Genomic DNA, 19,419 nt, shown 5'->3' on the forward strand with positions numbered 1-19,419 from the left:
TCATGAAATTCTTAAGTTTTAAAGTGGTCTGCTCCAACCTGGGTATCCTTCAGAAGTGTGGCCTACATCTCCCAGAATTCTTAGCAACGGTCATGCTGATTCTAGAACTCTGGGAATTGAAGTCCGTATACAGGTAGTCCTCACTTAACAACCATTCATTTAGTGACAGTTTGGGCTTATGACAGTGCTGGAAAAAATGACTTGTGACCGGTCTTCACACTTGTGACTGTTGCAGCGTCCCCATGGTCATGTGATCATGATTTGGGCACTTAGCAACTGCTTCACATTTATGACCATTGCAGTGTCTCATGGACATGTGATCACCATTTTCAACCTTCCTGGCCAGCTTCTGGCAAGCAAAATCAGTGGGGAACCACATGATTCACTTAACGACCATGTGGTTTGCTTAACACCTGCAGTAATTCACTTAAGAACTGCTGCAAAAAGTCATAAAATCAGGTTGGACTTGCTTAATGACTGCTTCACTTAGCAACTGAAATTCCAGTCCCAATTGTGGTCATTAAGCGAGGACTACCTGTACTTTACTGCGAGGAAGGGCTGTCCTACATTCTATAATGTCCTTGTCTCTCAAACTGGATTGGGCATCATATGTGGGAGTCCCTCACCGATCTTCCCAACAGAGATTCAGGAAGTCATCAATGGTGCTGAGTTTTGTTTTTTTTTAAGGTTGGGATCACTTTTAAATATTGAGTTACGGTCATTCCGTCGTGTTACTTTTGTTAAGTTCAGTTGCGTGTGCCGTTGGATCCAACTTGGAACAACGAGAAGTCTGCAGGCATTTCTGCTGGGACATCTCCACACTTCCGCAAGCTTGGGAAGCGAGCCCTTTGATTTTGCCTGGTTGCAATAATTCGAATTTTGTGGCTTCCCTCTGTGAGATCCCTTTCGTTTCCCCAGCAGGGGAAGGCGTGTCCAAGCCCAAAAAGCAGGAGCGGGGCCGGTCCCAGGAACGGAAGCTCCATTCTTCCTCCTCCTCCGAAAAGCAACGCTTTTATTCCTGTGATCGCTATGGGAGTCGAGATCGTTCCCAGCCCAAGTCACCTGAATGCAGTAGACCCCCATCCCCCAGCGGAGGGCAGGAACATGGGACACAGAAACAGGTGAGAATGGGGGATGGAGGCCTGAGAGAGAGAAGGGATGGGAAAGGGGGCTCCCTACGTGCTTTGAGAAATTTGGCCAGCCTCTGGATGTCATTGGATTCTAGTTCTCTCATCCCCAGGGAGGGAAGGCACCATGATAGGAACTGCCATGGAAAATAACTGGGAGCTAACAGATCAAACTCAATGTGGAGGTCAAGAGCAATGAATCCATCCCGTTGGGATGGAAGAAAGTGAGGCTAAGTGTGCAGCAAGACATTTAAAAAAGCTGAACGTGTGTGTATTTTGTGCTTGTTGGGTACAACAGAGCTGCAGATGATTCAGCTTATGTTACTCCATGTTGGTTTCCCCCATGTCCTTTCGTACATCTCTTCTGTCCTGTTTGACGTGAATCGGCAACTCTTTTTTAAATGAAAATCTCCTTGTGAACATTTAAAACTCATTCAAGCAGCCATTCTTAAATCCATCTGTGCAAAATATGCAGTTTAACTCAATAGGTATGTTTCTATACCCATTTTGTAACAACCAGGTTTTCAAAATTCAGAGTCGGTTTCAAGTATGTCCTTCAAAGATCTGCTCTGTCCCATTTCCATAGGAAACATTTTAAAAATAAAAAAGGCCCTCTGAAATTTGGCACCTAAATACTAATTTGAATATGTATTTTGGACCTTTTGGGGGGCAACATATGCAGTTTACACAGCATATGTTTTCTCCTAAATTGTGTATTTTTTTAATGCACCCTGTTGCATTTTCTGCAAAGGGCATTGCCAAATTGGGAGAAACACGCCCTCTGAACCAGAACTGTATTCCAATCTGCCCACTAACCTAGGTGATGAGGATCAGATTAGCTTGCTTCACAGCATAGGAACTGAAGAACTGATTTTACCATGATGTTAATTTACACATGACATGAAGCTATCCAGGTGTGCTTCCAGAAACCTGAAGCTAAGGAAACTCAAGTCTGTAGTAACTGGGATAGCAGGTCTCTTGATCTGGAGGCATGCAGTGGATTTCCTCCCTGCTCAAGGTGGACCACCTGGTCCTCCTTTCTGCTGGATTGTCTTCTCCCCTGCGTTGTCTCCCTGGTTGTCTTCATTTGGAATCCTCTCTACTCCTCGTTGGTTTCCTGTGTTTCTACCTCTGTTCAAATGGTTCTTGAGCAGTCTCCCTTTCCTTGACTGTACACATCTAAACTCTCTTTCCTTCTTGTTTTTTACCCTGTGATACATTCCTCTGTTGATATCATTCATTCTTCTGTCCTTTGCTTTTTGCCACTCCAACATGTGACTCTGTGTTTGTCTGGTACTCTTATTATTGCCCACTCTCCTCCTCCTCCTTCATTCCTTCTCCTTCCCCTTCCTCTTCCCCTCCTTCCCCTTCTTCTTCTTCTCCCCTCCTCCTCCTCCTCCATCATCATCATCATACCTCCATCATCATCATCATCATACCTCCATCATCATCCCTTTTCCTCCTTCCCCTTCCCTTTCCCCCTCCTCCTCCTTCTCCTTCTCCTTCCCCTCCTTCCCCTTCTTCACCCCTCCTCCTCCTCCTCCTCCATCATCATCATCATCATCATCATCATCATCATCATCATCATCATCATCCCTTTTCCTCCTTCCCCTTCCCCTCCTCCTCCTCCTCCTCCTCCCGGTTTTTGTTTTGTTCATTTACTTTGTTCCAATTTTCATGTAGGGCAGTGGTTCAGTTAATGGGAGCCCCCTGCTGTTGACCTCTGGTGCTAGCACCCCGTGCCGTGGTCGGAGGCAGTTGCCGCAAACCCCGCTGACTCCGCGCCCCAGCATTACCTACAAGACTGCCAACTCCTCGCCTGTGCATTTCTCTGGGTTCCAGACTGGCCTGCCCACCTTCTCCCCGGGACGCTTGAGCCGGGGTCTCTCTGAGCACAATGCTTTGCTGCATGGCGACTCCCAGGGGCCCTCACAGACCCTGGTGGCACGGATTGGTTCGGACCCTTACCTGGGACACCGAGAAGAGAGTGACAGTCCATACCACATGATGCCTGAGGACACGCTCACATTTGAGGAGGCGGTGGCTACCAATTCAGGGAGATCCTCCCGGACTTCTTATGTCTCCTCTTTAACTTCCCAGTCCCACCAAATTCGCCGAGTTCCCAATGGGTACCACTATGTCTTGGGACTAAGTGCTGGCCCTGGCACCAGCACCAGGGCACGTAGCTATTACCACGAGCGAGAGGAAGACGATTGGTGCTAGCAGGAAAAGAACCAAGTTGCACGCTGGAGGTTGATGAGTTTTATCATCCAGGGAACCGCCATGTTTGCGTGCATGTATTTGTATCCAGCCCTGTGGCATCGAGGCTGGTGGGGCAATGAAGATACAAGCAGCTGCCTCCCTGTGGAACACCCCTGCCAAGGTTGTACTGGGTGCATGCACAAGATCATTGGAAGCGATGCCTGATCTCTCTGTTCTTGGTTTCTTCCTTTGCACTAGAGAGCTATTGATCAATCAGGAAAGGCGTTGGTTTGGATGGTCTGAGTGGGGCAAATTTGCTTCTGTTCTGCTCCCTGCTGCCATGTCACAGGAGAGTTCACCTCCCCCCAGATTACAAAACTGTAACAAAAGGCCAGGGAGAAAACCCTAACCTTTAGAAAACCCTAACCTTTAAGGACTGGAATCTGCACAGTTTGGGATGACCAGGTGGGGAAGAAAAAACAAATGCTGTTGTACAAAGAAACAACCTATATTTTATTGTGCCCACATTTTAAGAAGGGAATTTATCCAACTGGATCTCAACCCTTGGCCAACGGCGACGCTTTTAAACCGAGCCATTTATGGAAACTTCCAGTTGATCAAGGCACCCTATGGCCATGCCCAACTTCTTGGTCCATCCTTTTGTCTCCACATTCTGGGTCCTTCCCACCAGCGTTTTGGAAAAGCCCTTCAGGAGAGGAGCAGTTTTGGCAAGGGCAACTTCTCCAATCTTGTTCTTGCTACTGAACTTTTCTCCTCTGACAAGACAGATGGTGGCCCCTTTCTTAATTTTCATCTTGTTTACAAATCTGAGCTTGCGAGGGGAAGAAGAGGAGGAGGAGGAGGAAAAGGAGGAGGGGGACAGAACTGTCATGTTTTATATTGAGCTGTTGGATAAACTTCCTTTTCATTGTGTCCATTTTTTTTTTTTTGTAAATTGTATAGTCAAAGAAAGCAAGACAAGAACACAGCAAAAATGCTGAGCGTCCTCTACAGTAGAGAACTAACCTAATGGCCATTCCAGCCCCCTTTTTTTCCTTACTGAAGGCGTCAGTTCTTTACTTCTAAGTGCCTAACCTTTGGGAACCTCTTGCGGTGACGATACAGTTGTTTTTGTATCTCCCCTCCCCCCAAATAGTGTGAGAGGCAGGAGGGGTGAGGAGAACTTTCTCTGACCAGCAGGGATTGCTGAGTGGGCTCTCAACTTCATTCAGAGCTGGTTGGATCTTTCCACCTTCCAAGGTTGGAAAACTATTTTAGGGGAAAAAAAAAAGAAGTCCAAGTTTTGTTTTACATCCTTTGGCGGGGAACACCATGGAGTTGGAAGGTGCAGAAAGAAGCATTCAGTGTTAGGATGGATGCTCTTGCAAAACCCAATAAAACAAAGGGGGAGGAATCCTTTTGCTCTTCAGACTGAAGTCTTCTCTTGGTGACTGCATCTTGGGAGCTCTTTGAAGGCAGATCCTTCACACAGAAGGCGTTTGGGTGGAGTTAATTCTGATTCTCAGGGATGAGATTCCGTTTTTTTTCCCCTGTTGGGTCTGTATGCTTGTGTGTGTGTCTGTTTGATTTTTTTTTTATTTTTTTTTAGTGTCCTGCACACATGGCATTTAGTGTGCATGCATGCACTCGTTCCAAATTCAGGAAGGAAATCTTGCTAGGGAGCAGAGTCCGCATTTCAATGAAGCTTGGAAGACTTGACCCATTCCACTGGCTGAGGATAAAGCCTGAAGTTGCTGAAGTTCTGAACGTGGATGGGAGTGGGAAGAGAGAAGTAACAGGGCAAAAATAATTATAGGAAGGGAACTGGTGGGAGAAGCGTGAGCAGCTGCAAGCAAGAGTCTCTTCTGACATTACACTTTCCAAAAGTTTATACCTTAAAAAACATAACGTGTGAAGGCACCGCATGAGAAATTTGCCATTATAGGTATCATATAGGTATCTTCATGTTTGAAAGTACCAGTTCAGGTTTTTTGCTGGTGTAAGCACTGGCACCTTCAAGCATTCACTCAATAACAGTCCAGAGTCCAAGCTCCTTTTACTGTTCTAATGAAGCGAAATGACCAGCACAAGAGCAAAGCTGTGAATGGAGAGTTCCCGCACAAACCTACATCTAAAACTACATTCACATAATTACTTCTTTTTTCCCCACTTCCCATTGAAGTATGTCACCCCCCTTCTCAACCCAGGTGGCTCTCTGGCCTATCTCCTCTCTCTGGCCTTGAGGTGTGAACACCATAAATCCCTAGCCATAATAATCCAATTCACACTCCAGTCCAGCGCCCCCTCCCATCTGGTGACACGGAGTCTGTTCCCAGTGATAAGAGACGAAGGGAAGATGCTCCGATAAGGGGTTCTGTGAACCTTTTGATTGGAGGGATCTGACAGCTGGGTAATGTCTGAATGGTTCTGGGAGAAAAGGGGAAAGGGGAGAACACTCAGGGCAGGGTTCTATTTAAATGCCAAAACCATAATCCAAAGGAGTAGGCTGTTACCAGTGTCGCAGGGAATTAATTCCATCTTCACTGCACTTTGGAGAAAGATTCCTCTGCTATTTGCTTTCAAGGCCAGGAATCTACTCCCAGTGCAAATCATAGCTTCAAATAAGCCATGATTTGCACCATCGAAACTAAGGGGGAAACCTTGCCAGCAGCAGATTTAATGAAGTGTAATCCCACCACTCCAAAGCTGGAACCATTTGCATGAAAGGTTCCCCCACAATTTTATAAGCTAGGCACAAAGGTGTGCTTCATCTTGTGCCAACTGGGGCTTCAGTTTCAGATGAAAGTGGCACATCCAGCCATGAAAGCAGAACCATTCTGAGATGGGGGAATGGAAAACTGAGATGTGATGGAGGAGGGAAAAGTATGAGGTGCAAGCTGTTCCCCACCAGCAGAGCTCTAAAACTCCACAAGGCCTGGGAAGCAGAGTAAGAGGTAGAAAACTTAAGTATTCCCCACACATTCTCTTGGCACTTCTTTGTTTTAAATCAGTCCCCCCTCTGCAACCACCATTGTTTCATGCTTTAAAAATTGATACAGGGGCATTCAATGCAAATTAGCCTCTAAGGCAGTTTTTCTCAACTTCGGCAACTTTGAGATGTGTGGACCTCAACTCCAAGAATTCCTCATCCAGTGTGCTGACCAGGGAATTCTGGGAGTTGGAGTCCATACATCTTAAAGTTGTCAAGGTTGAGAAACAATGCTGTAAGGCAATGGAAAGTCTTTCTCTTCTTGTTAGTTAATAACTTCAGATTGTCACTAGGTGTTGCTATAATCCCATTTCCCGGGGAAAATGCATGCATTTGTCTGCATTAAGGCAAGTTTTACATCTCCTCAGAACTTGATCAAAGTGGTCACGGAGAAGCAAGGACAGATTATGTGAAGGGAGGAATCCCAAAGTTTGTAGATGCCAGGAAGAAAAGTCCTTGGAAAGAAACAGGACGCAAAGATGCCCATCAACTCAACGCACAGAAAACAGACAAGACAAATGGAATAGGAAAGGATGATAAAGTATCAACTCCTGAACTGGGCAAATGTTTTTGGAAAGACAATGCAGTACAGCATTTTGCTTTAAAGCCTCCCCTGTGCATTTGTGTAGGACACACATTTCACGCAGTCAAATGTTTTTAGTGAACACGTTTTTTAAATTAGAAAGCTGAAGATCTCGGACTTAAATCCTCAAAATTATTCTTCTCCCACTCAAGCAATGGATTTGAGTTACTTAAATTTTTCTGCAAACCTTCTGGAAATCCTTCATGTACATCCCATTCTTTCATTTAAAGGAATATTTTCTTAGTTTAAAGAGCATTTTCCATGTCCACCCATTTCTGAAGAATACCACACACTTGCCGTAGTTAATAATGGGCTAATTATTCCAAGTGGTAATATATATAATTAAATATTGTATAATTGATTAAATATAATATATATTTTTGCTAATGCCCACATACTTTTTCTTAGGCAAAACGAATACTTAAGGGAAATAGTTGATTTTTATTCCTAAAAATAATTATTCCCAGAAAGATCAGATACATTAAAATATATATCTTACAACTTTCCATGGTGAAGTTGGATTATTTGCATGCAGGATCTCTCTCTTTTTGATGAGAACACCCACAAATAAGGGCTCAGCTTGCCAGTTTTAAAAAGAAAGGAAAAAGTTGCCCTAAGAATGGAAATAAATACTGTATAGAACACAGTATTTGAGTTTTCTGCTGTTCCATATTTTATCTGCAAGATGCCATAAAAGTGCTAAGGAAAATGGTTTGAGGACATTCTCAATCTAAAAAAAATTGGCTGTCACAAGTCTAATGGCACTAAAATTCAGTCCTGGTGCTTTTTTCAGTAAGCTATTTCAAAACAGAGGAACTTTTTAAAGCCATTTGGAAATGACTAACATTTGCCATTCCCTTACAAATTTTCTAGGGATCGCTCACTCCACACCACAATTTCCCTATGTTCTCAAAGCTGTGCAGGTGGCCCTAAAGAGACACCTACCCACAGATCACGGGCATAACAAGTATTACAATGCTATTTTTTAAAAAATGCACAGGGTGCCAGGGAGAGTGTCTGAGCTGCTGGGAAAAGGACCAGTGTCTAGACTCAATATCCCAAGTACAAAAAAGTAACTGCTGATAGAGATTACATAACTTCACCTTTGAGCTTCATACACGGTCAGTTGGATTACATATTCAATGGCATTGGATGATTAAAAAGAAATCCAAGAAACTAAGCTGAAAGTAGTTTATATGCTCCTAGAGTTGAAAGGAGGCCTTGAGGCCGATCTTCAGGAATTCAAGTTACAGCATCTTAGGCAGTTGCTCCTGTCTCTTATTTTCCAGAATCCTTATTTTCCAGAATCTGATCTCCAACTAATCTCATCCCTAGATTGTGTGTGCGTGTGTGGGTGCTTGCATGCATGCATGCGTAACATCTTTCTCTTTTATTAATCCACACACTTACCTTTGAACATGGAAATAGGAGTACCATTTATTTTACTTTAGGGATGACAGTCCTCTAACTGAACAGCTATCCAACAGAAGTTCAGCTGAACAGTTGGATGTCATAAGGATGAAAAGCAGGGGCATCTTTGGAACGGCCAGAGTTAGCACCTGGGCAACAGATGTTTTTGCTAAGTTTCCCCTTAAGGTGGGAAGTGGTGAATTTCTATTAGAACACAAGCAACTCTTTCTAAATTTGCATTTTGGCATACAAACTAGCATAGACATGTCTAATATGGCACTGTCTCATCTGGGGTGGGGTGGGGTGGGAATAGGTTGGTTTGCTGAAGGTCCTCTCTTGTGGAAGATACACAGTTGATTAACCAAGAAGAGTTTGTCCTTTGTGGGTTAGGGATGTAGTTCTTTTTTCTAAAAAAAATAATTTAAAAATGCAACAAAATAAAACTTGTAGGGCTATGCAACAACAGCGATACTTTTTCATGAATCAAACTGAATTCAAATGGGAAAGAAACCCATTGAGCCATAAAGGCCATCATGCATTTTACAGCTTTACCTGTTGGAATTTTCTTTCCCTGTTTCAGGCATGATCGTGACCAAATCTTTTCTACATTTTACCAATATGAAGGCACAAATACTTTCTTGGAAAATCATAAAGAGGGGGAAAAGTAATTTTAGAAAAATGCTCCAAGACGCAAAGTGGAGAACAAACTCATTGGGAATCTGTTTTCTCCCAAGTTTGTGGGTTGGTTGGTTGGTTGGTTTTATTCTGTAACTGCTGTCCTGCATTCCCATTTTCTTATTAAACCACTATGACGCAACAACCCTGTTTAATTGTAAGTGGAGTTCACAGCCGCAAATTACACTTGGAACTTTTGATAATTTACATTTCTGCGTTGGAAGATGGTGAAGGTGTATAATCTCGGGTGGTCTTGGGGAAGGGATGGTCACAAATCTTGCCACTGTTGAAATACCTATGGTAGTGGCTTTAATAACCGGCCTTCTGCTGGTTCACAGAATGAACACTGCTCTCTTTTCAATGCACATATAGTCTCAAACTGAGTTAAAGTTAATCACAAATGAGGACTATGGTGATCATCAGGGAAGGGACTTTCAAACGAGCACTTGGGGACCAAATGGGTAGGCACTTCCCCCAAAGAGGAGAGTTGGCTTATCATGTTTTGAAGGAAGAAACACACATTGCCACCCAATGAGGCAGGAGGCTGCTGAAAGTCCACGGTCTAAAAACAGCAGAACTGCATCACTGATCAAGTAGAGTCATCAACCTTAATTGGGCAATTATTTTTTCCTTGGGGGGCCCTGAGGTGTAGTCTTCAGCAAATGGCAGCACTTAGCCAACCTTGGAGGATCTTGAAAAAAGGAAGCAGAGTGGGAGCTGGTTAGTGTTTGGATGGGTGAGCACCAGGAAATCCCACGGTTGTGCAGGCAATGCAAGGAAGTTGAAAAACAGCCCCAAAGAAGTCAACAGCAAACCACTTGTTGAGATCACACCACAGGCAGGTCCATGAAGACACCAGGCATCCAGGGCCCAGAGGTTTCCCTGAATTCTTCTAGTGAGTTGCCAAAACATAAAATGCAACCATCATTTTTTTTTTTTTTTTTGGCATCCAAAATCAGTCTAGTGGTGGCTATACTTTGAATAAGTAACGTTTGCATGTAAAATATATACATATTATATAAATATATACAGACCTATATATATATAGCGCAAACTATATATATATATGGTGCATGGAGGAAAATGTTTATCTTCGTACTTTTTGATACAATGTATTCACCTGTTGTTAATTTTTAATTATATTTGATATAAATTGGGGGTTTATTGCAAAAGTTTATATTAAAAAAAAGCAGTGTTAAAAAAAAACGCAGACGTTCCAGACATGCAACACAAGTGGAACTCTATGAAGGGAAGGGGCTGGGGGAATTAAAAAAAAAAAATCTGTGATTGAATGATTTGCTGCCTGAATAATATTTATCAGCCAAACTTTGGATTCTGCCATTGTTTCTACAATTACATTTTGTATGAAGCAAAGTCCTTGAATTAAAATAAACCCTTAGGAAAAAAAGAGAGAGAGAGAGATTTAATTAATCCGGTGTGAGCTGAACAGCAATTTATTGTGACATGGGAGCTGAAGAATGATAGGTAAGTGAATGAAAAATACGTGAACACTGAAATTGCCTTGGTGAAGGAAACATATTTGGAGTTCAGATTTATTTATCTTAAAATTCCAAGCAAGATTAGAGGCCAAAGAACGTGTTCATATTCCCTTCATCAAATTGTGAAGGGAAAAAAGTGACAGTAGAATGGCCTCAGGAAGAGAAAGTATGAATCCTGAGAGGAAAAGTATTAGAAGACAGATTCATCTTCCAAAATGATGAATGAAAAAATGGATGAAAGGAATGAGGGTGCTTGGAAAACAGTGGTAAGAATTGGGTTATGATGTGCCACAATGTCCGTGCAGTTGCGCTAATAAGAAGGATGAGAACGGATGCTGGCGGGAAGATGAAATGAAAAAGGCTATGAATGAAGGGAAAAATTCAAATGGGAAGGATTGCTGCAAGAAATAAGAACGAGGGAAAGGTAGCGTACGATGTTCATGGAGAGAGTTGTCCGGAACATAGTCAAAGAGAGCAGAGAAGGGCTAAGATTAAAAGATGCTGGGGAAATGCAGAGTTAGTTTAAGGGGAACCCAAACGGTTGGGCAGAACTGAGCAAGGAGCCCCCAGCAGGGGAAGTGGATCTAAGAATGAAAGCAATGGAAGACTGTGGGTGGAACTGAAATGAAGGAATGCTGGGAGGAGTAGCCGCCGAGAGATCTGGACGTAAAGGACAGCCACGTGCCGCAGAGTGGATATGGAAGCAATGTCCGAAACACGGTGGTGGTGGTGAGGCTTAAATGACAGGTAAGGGTCTGGTTGAATGTCTCTGCGAAGGCTGCTCCGCTGCAAGAGTGCAGCTCAGGTCTCCTTGCACAGGCAGCAAGAGCGAAGGCCGAACCCACCGGGGGATTCGTCTGCTCAGTGTGCCTCCGAGCGGGTGTGGCAGGATGCTGATGGAAAGCGTGCAAGAGATGACAGTGGGCAAAGTCGGGGAAGGGTAGCGTGGCTGGCCGGGATGTGTGCAGACCAGAGTTTTGCTCTTCAGCGAGAACGGAGAAATGTGGGAAAGAGCATTTATGGTTCTTTTGTTGGTGGAGAGCGCGCACCGGCATCGGTAGGTGGGTCGATGGACACGTTGAGTGGGAATAGGAATGGGGCACGGACAATGTGTAATGAAGCGAGACGTCCCTAAGGAGCTCTTGAGTGCTTAGCAGAGGGCTGGATGTAGAGCAGGAAGCTGGTTGCTCCCTTTCACGCTGAAGGCCAAGAAGGAACGGGGGCCAAATGAACGCAGGCCAAACACAAAGCGGAGAGACCAGGACACAGGAGGCCCCGGCTGTGGTGACAAGAAGGAATGGGGATCCACTTTCAAAAGCAATCAATTGAAATGACTGGCTGACTGGGAGACTGGGAAAGATGTGATTGGATGTTGGAATCCTGAAAAAGAGAGAGGAGGAGAGTTGGAAGACAAAGCAGCGGATGGACGTGGCGGAAGGATGGCAGGTTGGCAAGGAGAGAGAAGTAGAGATAGAATGAATGGGATTGAGGTGAATTCGTTGAGCTGTCTTTCCTTTCCTTTCCTTCCTCCTTGGTGCCTTTAATTACTCTGGCTTACAATTTCTTTCTTCTTTTCTGCACTCTCCATAACATCATTCATCCCAAAAGGGAAATGCCATGATGGGTGCCATCTTGATGCTTTTGCTGCTCTTTGCTTCAGCTCTAACTGATATGGGATGGATAGGTTCATGCCTATCTGGTAAGTCTGTGGTTTAGCATGTTGCATCAACCCAGTCAATTGTGGCTTATTCCATAAACCATCATGAGCAGGAGGAGGAAGGTGATGTTTGCTCTGCAGTCCTGGGAAACTGACCACCTCCAATGTCATCGGTGTTTACCTTAATGGTAAACCCTAATATGGCCTCAGCTATGGTAGATTCTGAAGCATGGCTGATGGCTTCCTATGCATGGTGGGCCCACCCATTATGGCTTATTCAAACCATGCTAAGCAAAGCACGACTTAGCAGGAAGTGTGAACCCAATCTGTCTCCCCTTCTCAGCCCGGGCATTGCGGGGAGCCGCCTCTCTGTCAACTTGGCGTGCTGTCCCTTTTCTCACGTTCACCTTTGCGGAGCACTTTTTGGGCGCCCCGCCCGAGGAGGAGGGCGGGGCCAGTCTCCCTTAACCCTTTCCGCGCCTGCCTGGGCTCGGGCTGGAACCGAGCCGGCGTCGCCGCGCAGGAGTTCCTGCGCTGCCTGCAGCCGACGGGAGACGTCCCCGCGCTTTAGCCCGGGCAAAGCCGGCGATGTTGCTGGTGCTCCTGCCTCCTCTTCTCCTTCTGTGGCCTCGGGACAGCTGGGGAGCGGCGGCCGGGCAGCGTCTGCCCCAGCTGGATGGAGAGGACTCGGACGCCGGCTCCGGGCTGCGCGCAGGTGAGGTGGTGGGAGGGCGCGGGCATCCTGCCACCAACTACTCGCTCTACGAGTGGGAACCGGACCTCCAGCTCTTTAAGTCCTTCTGCCGTGGAAAGGCCATCGGAGTGGCGAGTCTACCACTCCTCGTGAATCCAAGTGGAAGACTAGGCTCCCACGAGATTGGCTGGCCCGTGGCTCAGCCTTCGCACAATCAGCTCAGCTGAGGACTTAATGACGGCGTTCTTCCAAGATGCTGAGCTTAGCTTGTGCCAGACTTGGCTGGTTGTTTTCCCCCCGTGGATCAGGGTGTTGTGTAAACCCAACTAGCCTGCTTGGTTCAGGGTTCAAGATAGTCCAAGACAGCCTTGGCCAGGTGATTGGACTAGAAGACCTCCAAGGTCCCTTCCAACCTTATGATTCTATGATATTGTGGGAACTCTGAAAATGGTTAATTCAGGAACTAGGTCAGGTGTCTTGTGCATAACCAACTGACCAAGGTTAAACAAGCTTAGCACCTTGTACAAATGCAGAATCCGGGTGCCTTTTTATGGTCTTTTACATTTCCATTTTGGCTCTGCTTTCCTGCTGCATTCAACTGATCTGATTAAGTGTGTTGTCAAGCAAGCTCTTCTAAGGCAGCTATGTTTTAGTCTACTGGGATGCACAAGATCAGTCCATGGTGAGTTTATGGTTCTCTGTGCTCTGGGAAACTCTCAACACTGGGTTAAGTAAGTTTTGATTCAGCTAAGCAGGAACCACTGAGAAACAGCGTTGAGGTCCTTTAGTGTATTGTGGGTACCCAGCCTGTAGGGGTGAATTCAAGCCACCATGGTGTTGTGAATGGGCAAACTCGATCACCAGGTCCCAATTTTAATGCATCGAATCCTTGTGCCCCTTCTCTTTGCTCTGTCTGAAGTCCAACATCTTACTTTGCACTCTGAATGCCTTTTGTTGTGCATGAATGTGGCCATGGAAAACATGCCCCTCTGGTGAGGCAGGGAATTAAGGGCAAGCATTTTGTAGCTTGTCTTTGCTCTTCCTCTAAGCTACAGCTGATGTTAAACCATGGTGTTTTGAAGAAAAGGAATTGGTACTCTTAAACACAAAGACTCACTTTACAACAGGGGAAAACTGAAGCCTCCACATCAATGTCCTGGCCATGGAAGAAACTATACATCACCCTCTTGCTGTTCTGAAATCAGTGGTTGTTGGAGAACTTTTGCTGATATGGTACAAAGGTTGCCCAAAGATCTATCAAGAGTTCCAGCATTATGTTCTTGTTCTTTTGTAGGGCTAGTCCACTCAAGAAGTAGAGTGAGGTCTCTGCCTAAGGCAGCATGAGTGTAGTTACCCACATTGAATGCCCTGTTCTGAGGGCTCCTTGGAGTGAAATATTGGGGTTGGTGGACATTTGGTCTGAGAACAATGCTAGGTAGATGATGCAGGTGGATTCATAGCCCTCTGTCTAGGGCCTCCTTGGAGCAAGACATTGGGTACAGAGAGAGCTGCAGCAGAGTAAGATAGCTGCTGTTATCAGTACATAGTGCATTGTAGGGAGGATGGCAGTCACCACAGGCTGCAGCAAGGACTTCTGTTGGGTTGCTCTTAATAGTTCACAACACTGATTGCTTCTGCTGTGACCCTGGAAGCAGTCTGGATCAACAAGAGGTAAGGACTTTTCCATCTTCCCTGGGAAAAATGCTTTCTTGTTTCTTCTTGTATCTTTTTCTTCCCGCAAGCTGCACATTTTTTCAACCACTACCCTAGTCTCCTTTCCTATGGAGTAGAACTGGACATGTTCCTCTGGATTCCAGACAGAGATCTCATGGATTCGTTTGGAGACCTGTGTTAATAGTGGGCTACTGCATTTTGACTCCAAGAAAGGGCCTGGCACAGAGAAATAGCAATCTCCTGCTTCTCTTCCATAATCATAAGAGGATTGCAAGTTGTAACCGGTGGTTACATGCTGTTCAGTTTTTGATTCCAAATGGCTGAAGCAGATTTGTAATTTATTTGGCAATGTGGGGAGTCCAGTCTGGCCGACAAACCATGGTTTGGGTAATCTTTGATCCTATACTCCTCCCAACTTTGACCCTCTTAGACTCTGGTTGATCAAGTTCAGGGATTAGAAAGTGGAACCATAAATTGTTCATGAAGGATTTAATTTTTTAAGATGGAAGAGCAAGGTGGCAAACCAGCAGGTCACCTGAAAACAGTTGGGATGCCTGTCTTCCATTTAATTTTTTCAGGATGGCAATACCAAGGAAGCAGGCGATTCTTCCATGTTTATGAGTTACCCCAGAGAATTCCAGTTTGGTTTGCCTGGGACTGATTAGACAGAAATGGAGGAGGAGGAGAAGTCAGTCCATCAACCTGATCAGCTTTTCCTCTCCCATCGCCACCCTGCATTCTAAGATCTTGCAGACAGCCAAGTCATCTTGATTGTCCTTTAGTCATTTTCCTGATCACTGCCTGATCACTTCAGGCTGCAGATTGGAATCTACTGATTCTACTTTTTAAATGTAAATTAAGTGGTAGAGGTGTTTGAGGACATCAGAAATGCTTGAATAATATATTGTTTGTATCTTTACACTCTTAACATTCTGTTGGCTGTGAGTTCCTATTAATCAAGAAAGGACTTTTCAGAATCCTCATTCTGGGCCTGATTAAACAAAAATGATCTCTACTTATTTTGGAGCATCAACACTAGTAGGCTCCAAACTATCATTAGATAGCATACTTTGAAGGCTCTCTTCAGCTCCTTCAAAGCCGGGTCCCTGATACCAGTGATCACTGACACCAGTGATGCAGCTGTTTAACTTCCAGGCAGAAATCTGGCACTACTGTTCCTACATGGCCCTCAAATGTACGAATTTCTTTTCTTTTAGAGAATTTAAGCATGCCAACAGAATAAAGCTGGTGTTCAGCTTCACACACTGACTCTCCAATGGACTTCTGAGTCCCACCAAGGGGAAAATGGGGAAATGCAATATGTATCTGGAGGTCAGAGGGTATCTTGCTAAGGTCCTCCATGATGTGGAGCAACACAACTGCCTGGCATTTTCTATGATTCCTCTACATCTGTATTTCAAGTGGCAGTTATCTTGTGCTAATAAGATGGATTTGTCATCTCAAGAGGCCACTCTTAAAGCTTTGGGGGTTGTCCCTTTTGCTGGCTAAGCTTTTAAACCTCACAAAAATCCCTCTTGAGTGAACATGGTTTCTGATGGCTCTAATTTTTAATCTGGCTGGCCGTCCTATATAGGTCACTTGTATAAGCTTGTTAGTGGTCTCTGTGAACACTAATTCAATAAATGTGTGGATTCCAGAGCTGTCTGTTGATGGCATGGACTAACCTGCTGTTTAATTTTATAGCTCTAATCTCATTTATAAAAAAGAGCCAGTTTAGTCTAGCGGTTAAGGTGCTGGGCTAGAAACCAGGAGTCTGTGAGTTCTAGTCCCACCTTAGGCATGAAAGCTGGCTGGGTGACCTTGGGCCAGTCCCTCTCTCTCAGCCCAAGAGCCAATCAGGCATAGTAGGAGAGTTCTAGTCCCGCCTTAGGCATGAAAGCCGGCTGGGTGACCTTGGGCCAGTCACTCCCTCTCAGCCCAACTCAGTGCAATGTAGACTAGCCTCCTTGTGGTGCACCCCGGGCAATGTGACTTGTCATGGCTAAATAGTCTACACATCTGGCTGCTGGACCTCACAAGGACTTCCCAGCGAGAAAAGCAGCATGAACACCAAACTGCTATGCCATACAATTAAAAAAAAAACTCATTTATGATATATTGATTTTACTGAGCATCTATCGAACAAAATTATTAAGCCTATTAAGTATCAAGTCACCCTCCCCCCCAAAAAATAATATATATGTACTGTTTGTAATGCTCTATGGAAGCAAAAATTAGACTTTGAAAGAGCAGGATAGAAAATGGATGCTTTTGAACTATGCTGTTGGAGGACACTTCTGTGCAATAAAGCAAACAAATGGATCATCAAACAAATCTACCCAGAGTTCTTGCTCAAGGCATAAATGACCAGGCTCAAATTACTCTACTTTGGACACATTATGCAAAGACCTATCTCTCTGGAGACATCTTTAATGCTGGGAAAAGTGGAAGGAAAGAGAAGAAGAAGGATGACCAGCAGCAAGGTAGATGAACTCAGAATGGCAATAGGTGCAGTGTTGGAAGATCTGAAGGACCATGTTGGGGACAGATTGTCCTGAAGGAAATCAATCTATAGAGTTAAGAGTTTATATCAACTTGAGCACCCATAATCACTGCTTCACAGTAAAAGTTAAAAGGCTTCCCCTGCACAGTCATGCCCGACTCCAGGGGCTGGTGCTCATCTCCTTTTATGAGCCGAAGAGCTGCCAGAAGACTCTTCCGCAGTCATGTGGCCAACATGATGGGCACGGAGTTATAATACCATCTATATATTACTACAGGGACGTGGTGGCGCTGCGGGTTAAACCGCTGAGCTGTCGATCGGAAGGTTGGCGGTTCGAAACCGCGCGGCGGGGTGAGCTCCCGTTGCTCATCCCAGCTCCTGCTCACCTAGCAGTTCGAAAACATGCAAATGTGAGTAGATTAATTGGTACCGCTTCGGCGGGAAGGTAACGGCGTTCCGTGAGTCATGCTGGCCACATGACCCGGAAGTGTCCTATGGACAACGCCGGCTCCAAGGCTTTGAAACGGAGATGAGCACCGCCCCCTAGAGTCGGACACGACTGGACTTAATGTCAAGGGAAACCTTTACCTTTACTATATATTACTGGGCTCATACAATCAGACTATATGATGCTTTTCTTGTGGTTGTTGAAAACTGAAAAACGTTAACAGGTCTTAACAACAGCTTTTCCCATGGGAAACTGAACCATTTTGCTGAAAAACCAGCACCATCTGGATATTCCTGTCTGAGTATGTTTCCATCTCTGTCTGAATTTAATACCTAGGACGTGCATTTGCTTTCTCCTTCCCTCATGGCCCACTTTCTTTGCATGCCACATCTTTTAGATTGGCAAGCTGTCCAAAAAAACACACACCCTACTATTTAGGGAATGTTCTAAAGCAAATCATCCCTGCAAATACAAACCCAACCTTGCTAATAAAACACAGCAAAGAGAGGGTAGTTACGCCAATGTTCAGTGGGGGTGGGGGGGGAGAATTACTGATAGTTTTTAAAGAAAGCATTGTGTCAGATGAGCTTTCTGCAATCTCAGGTTGCATATTCAGTTTGGTGTGTGAGTGGGAAATAGACTTCATGCGCTGCATCTCACCAGCTTTCCAAGAAAATGATGGAGGAGAAGATGCAGAAGGAGAAGAAAGGCCCAAATAGCTGTTTTGGGAAGAGGGCTGAGTGGGTGAAAAGCTATATCAGGACAAGCTGAATGTCTTAACGCCCAAGAGAATTGGGGTCTCTGCCACTGAGTAGGTCAAGCCTCAGAGCTTGCTGATGCTTGGAATAAATCTTGGAAGATGAAAGGGGCGCCGACTTCTAAAGGCAGTGCTGAAAAAGAAACGGGGAAGTTGACATGCAAAAGCTGCTCTTGACCTTTGTGACCTTTTTCTCTCTCTCCTGCTCCTTAAAAGTAAGGGGTGGAGCTGTGGAATCAGTGAGATTTATTGCTGAGAAATCTATTCGCCGGTCACTGGGCCCTGTGGATGGACATCCCTTGTCCTGATTAAACCAGTTCTTTTTCTGAGGGTGGGAGTGTTGCTCGCTTGCTTAATCTCTGCAGGTTTTAGGGTTCCCCCACCCCAGGCTTGCTTTCCCTTGTAAGCTTTACCCACCCCTTACCCAAAAGTATTTAATCAGCACTTTGTTTCTATCACAGAGAGGGGTGAAGGGTGTTTGTGATCCCTCTGAGGTCTTGATCATGTGTCCTTTTGAAAAGAGTTTGTTTTCTTATTTTTTTTTTTTTTAAAAAAGAGCAGAGCAAACTGCGAATATTCCTTTCATCAGTAGATTTGGCCTCTTACATAAAAGCTTGCAGATTTGTATATAGTAGAAGTGACTGGCAATTTAGGCTTTGAGTGTTAATTGTAAAAAAATAGGACAGTCTGGATAGTGGGGGATGTAGGGGTGGGGAAGGCAGGCTGGGAATGAGAGGGACTTCCTGGTGGGACCTGACTTGATTCAGGAAGTCCCTCCAGTGCAGTTCAGACCTATGAGTTGATAAAGGGAAATCAGTTTGATTCAGATTTGCTCTTTCAATCGTTGCATTGCTAGCAGGGAGATGTGCGTGCCGGAAAGCCTCTCAAATTGGATGTCACTGTTTTCTAATCAAGTCAGGGGCGTTCAGGTTGATTCCGTGCAACAGATCAATTCAACCCTTCAGTTTGAAGAGGTGATTTAATAGAATTGTCTAAATAAATTCTTAAAATCGTATAGTCGTGCAGCCCTAAGGCTGCCGTCTGCAAAAAGTGCTGATCCTAAGCCTTAAAGCTTCCAGAGAGATACAACTGTGAGAAGCATGGGACTCATTAGGTGTGCTGTTGTCCACATGAAAAGCAACTGTCCAATTCTTGATGGGCCAAGCATTTTTTTTTTCTTACAACCTCTTCCCCTCCAATT

The 19,419-nt window shown here is 44.8% G+C and overlaps 1 protein-coding gene across 1 annotated transcript in view; it reads left to right on the forward strand.

The window, feature by feature from the left end:
- Positions 1-4,173, forward strand: part of LOC134506332 (voltage-dependent N-type calcium channel subunit alpha-1B-like) — a 59,183-nt gene extending 55,010 nt beyond the window's left edge. The window contains exons 29-30 of the mRNA XM_063316483.1: positions 919-1,121; positions 2,811-4,173. Of these exons, the coding sequence (XP_063172553.1) occupies positions 919-1,121; positions 2,811-3,350 (743 nt within the window). The 3' untranslated portion in view covers positions 3,351-4,173. The remainder of the gene's footprint in view (positions 1-918; positions 1,122-2,810) is intronic.
- Positions 4,174-19,419: the final 15,246 nt, after the last annotated feature.

Source organism: Candoia aspera, chromosome 16 (assembly GCF_035149785.1).
Source record: "Candoia aspera isolate rCanAsp1 chromosome 16, rCanAsp1.hap2, whole genome shotgun sequence".
In the NCBI taxonomy this organism is placed as follows: Eukaryota; Metazoa; Chordata; class Lepidosauria; order Squamata; family Boidae; genus Candoia; species Candoia aspera.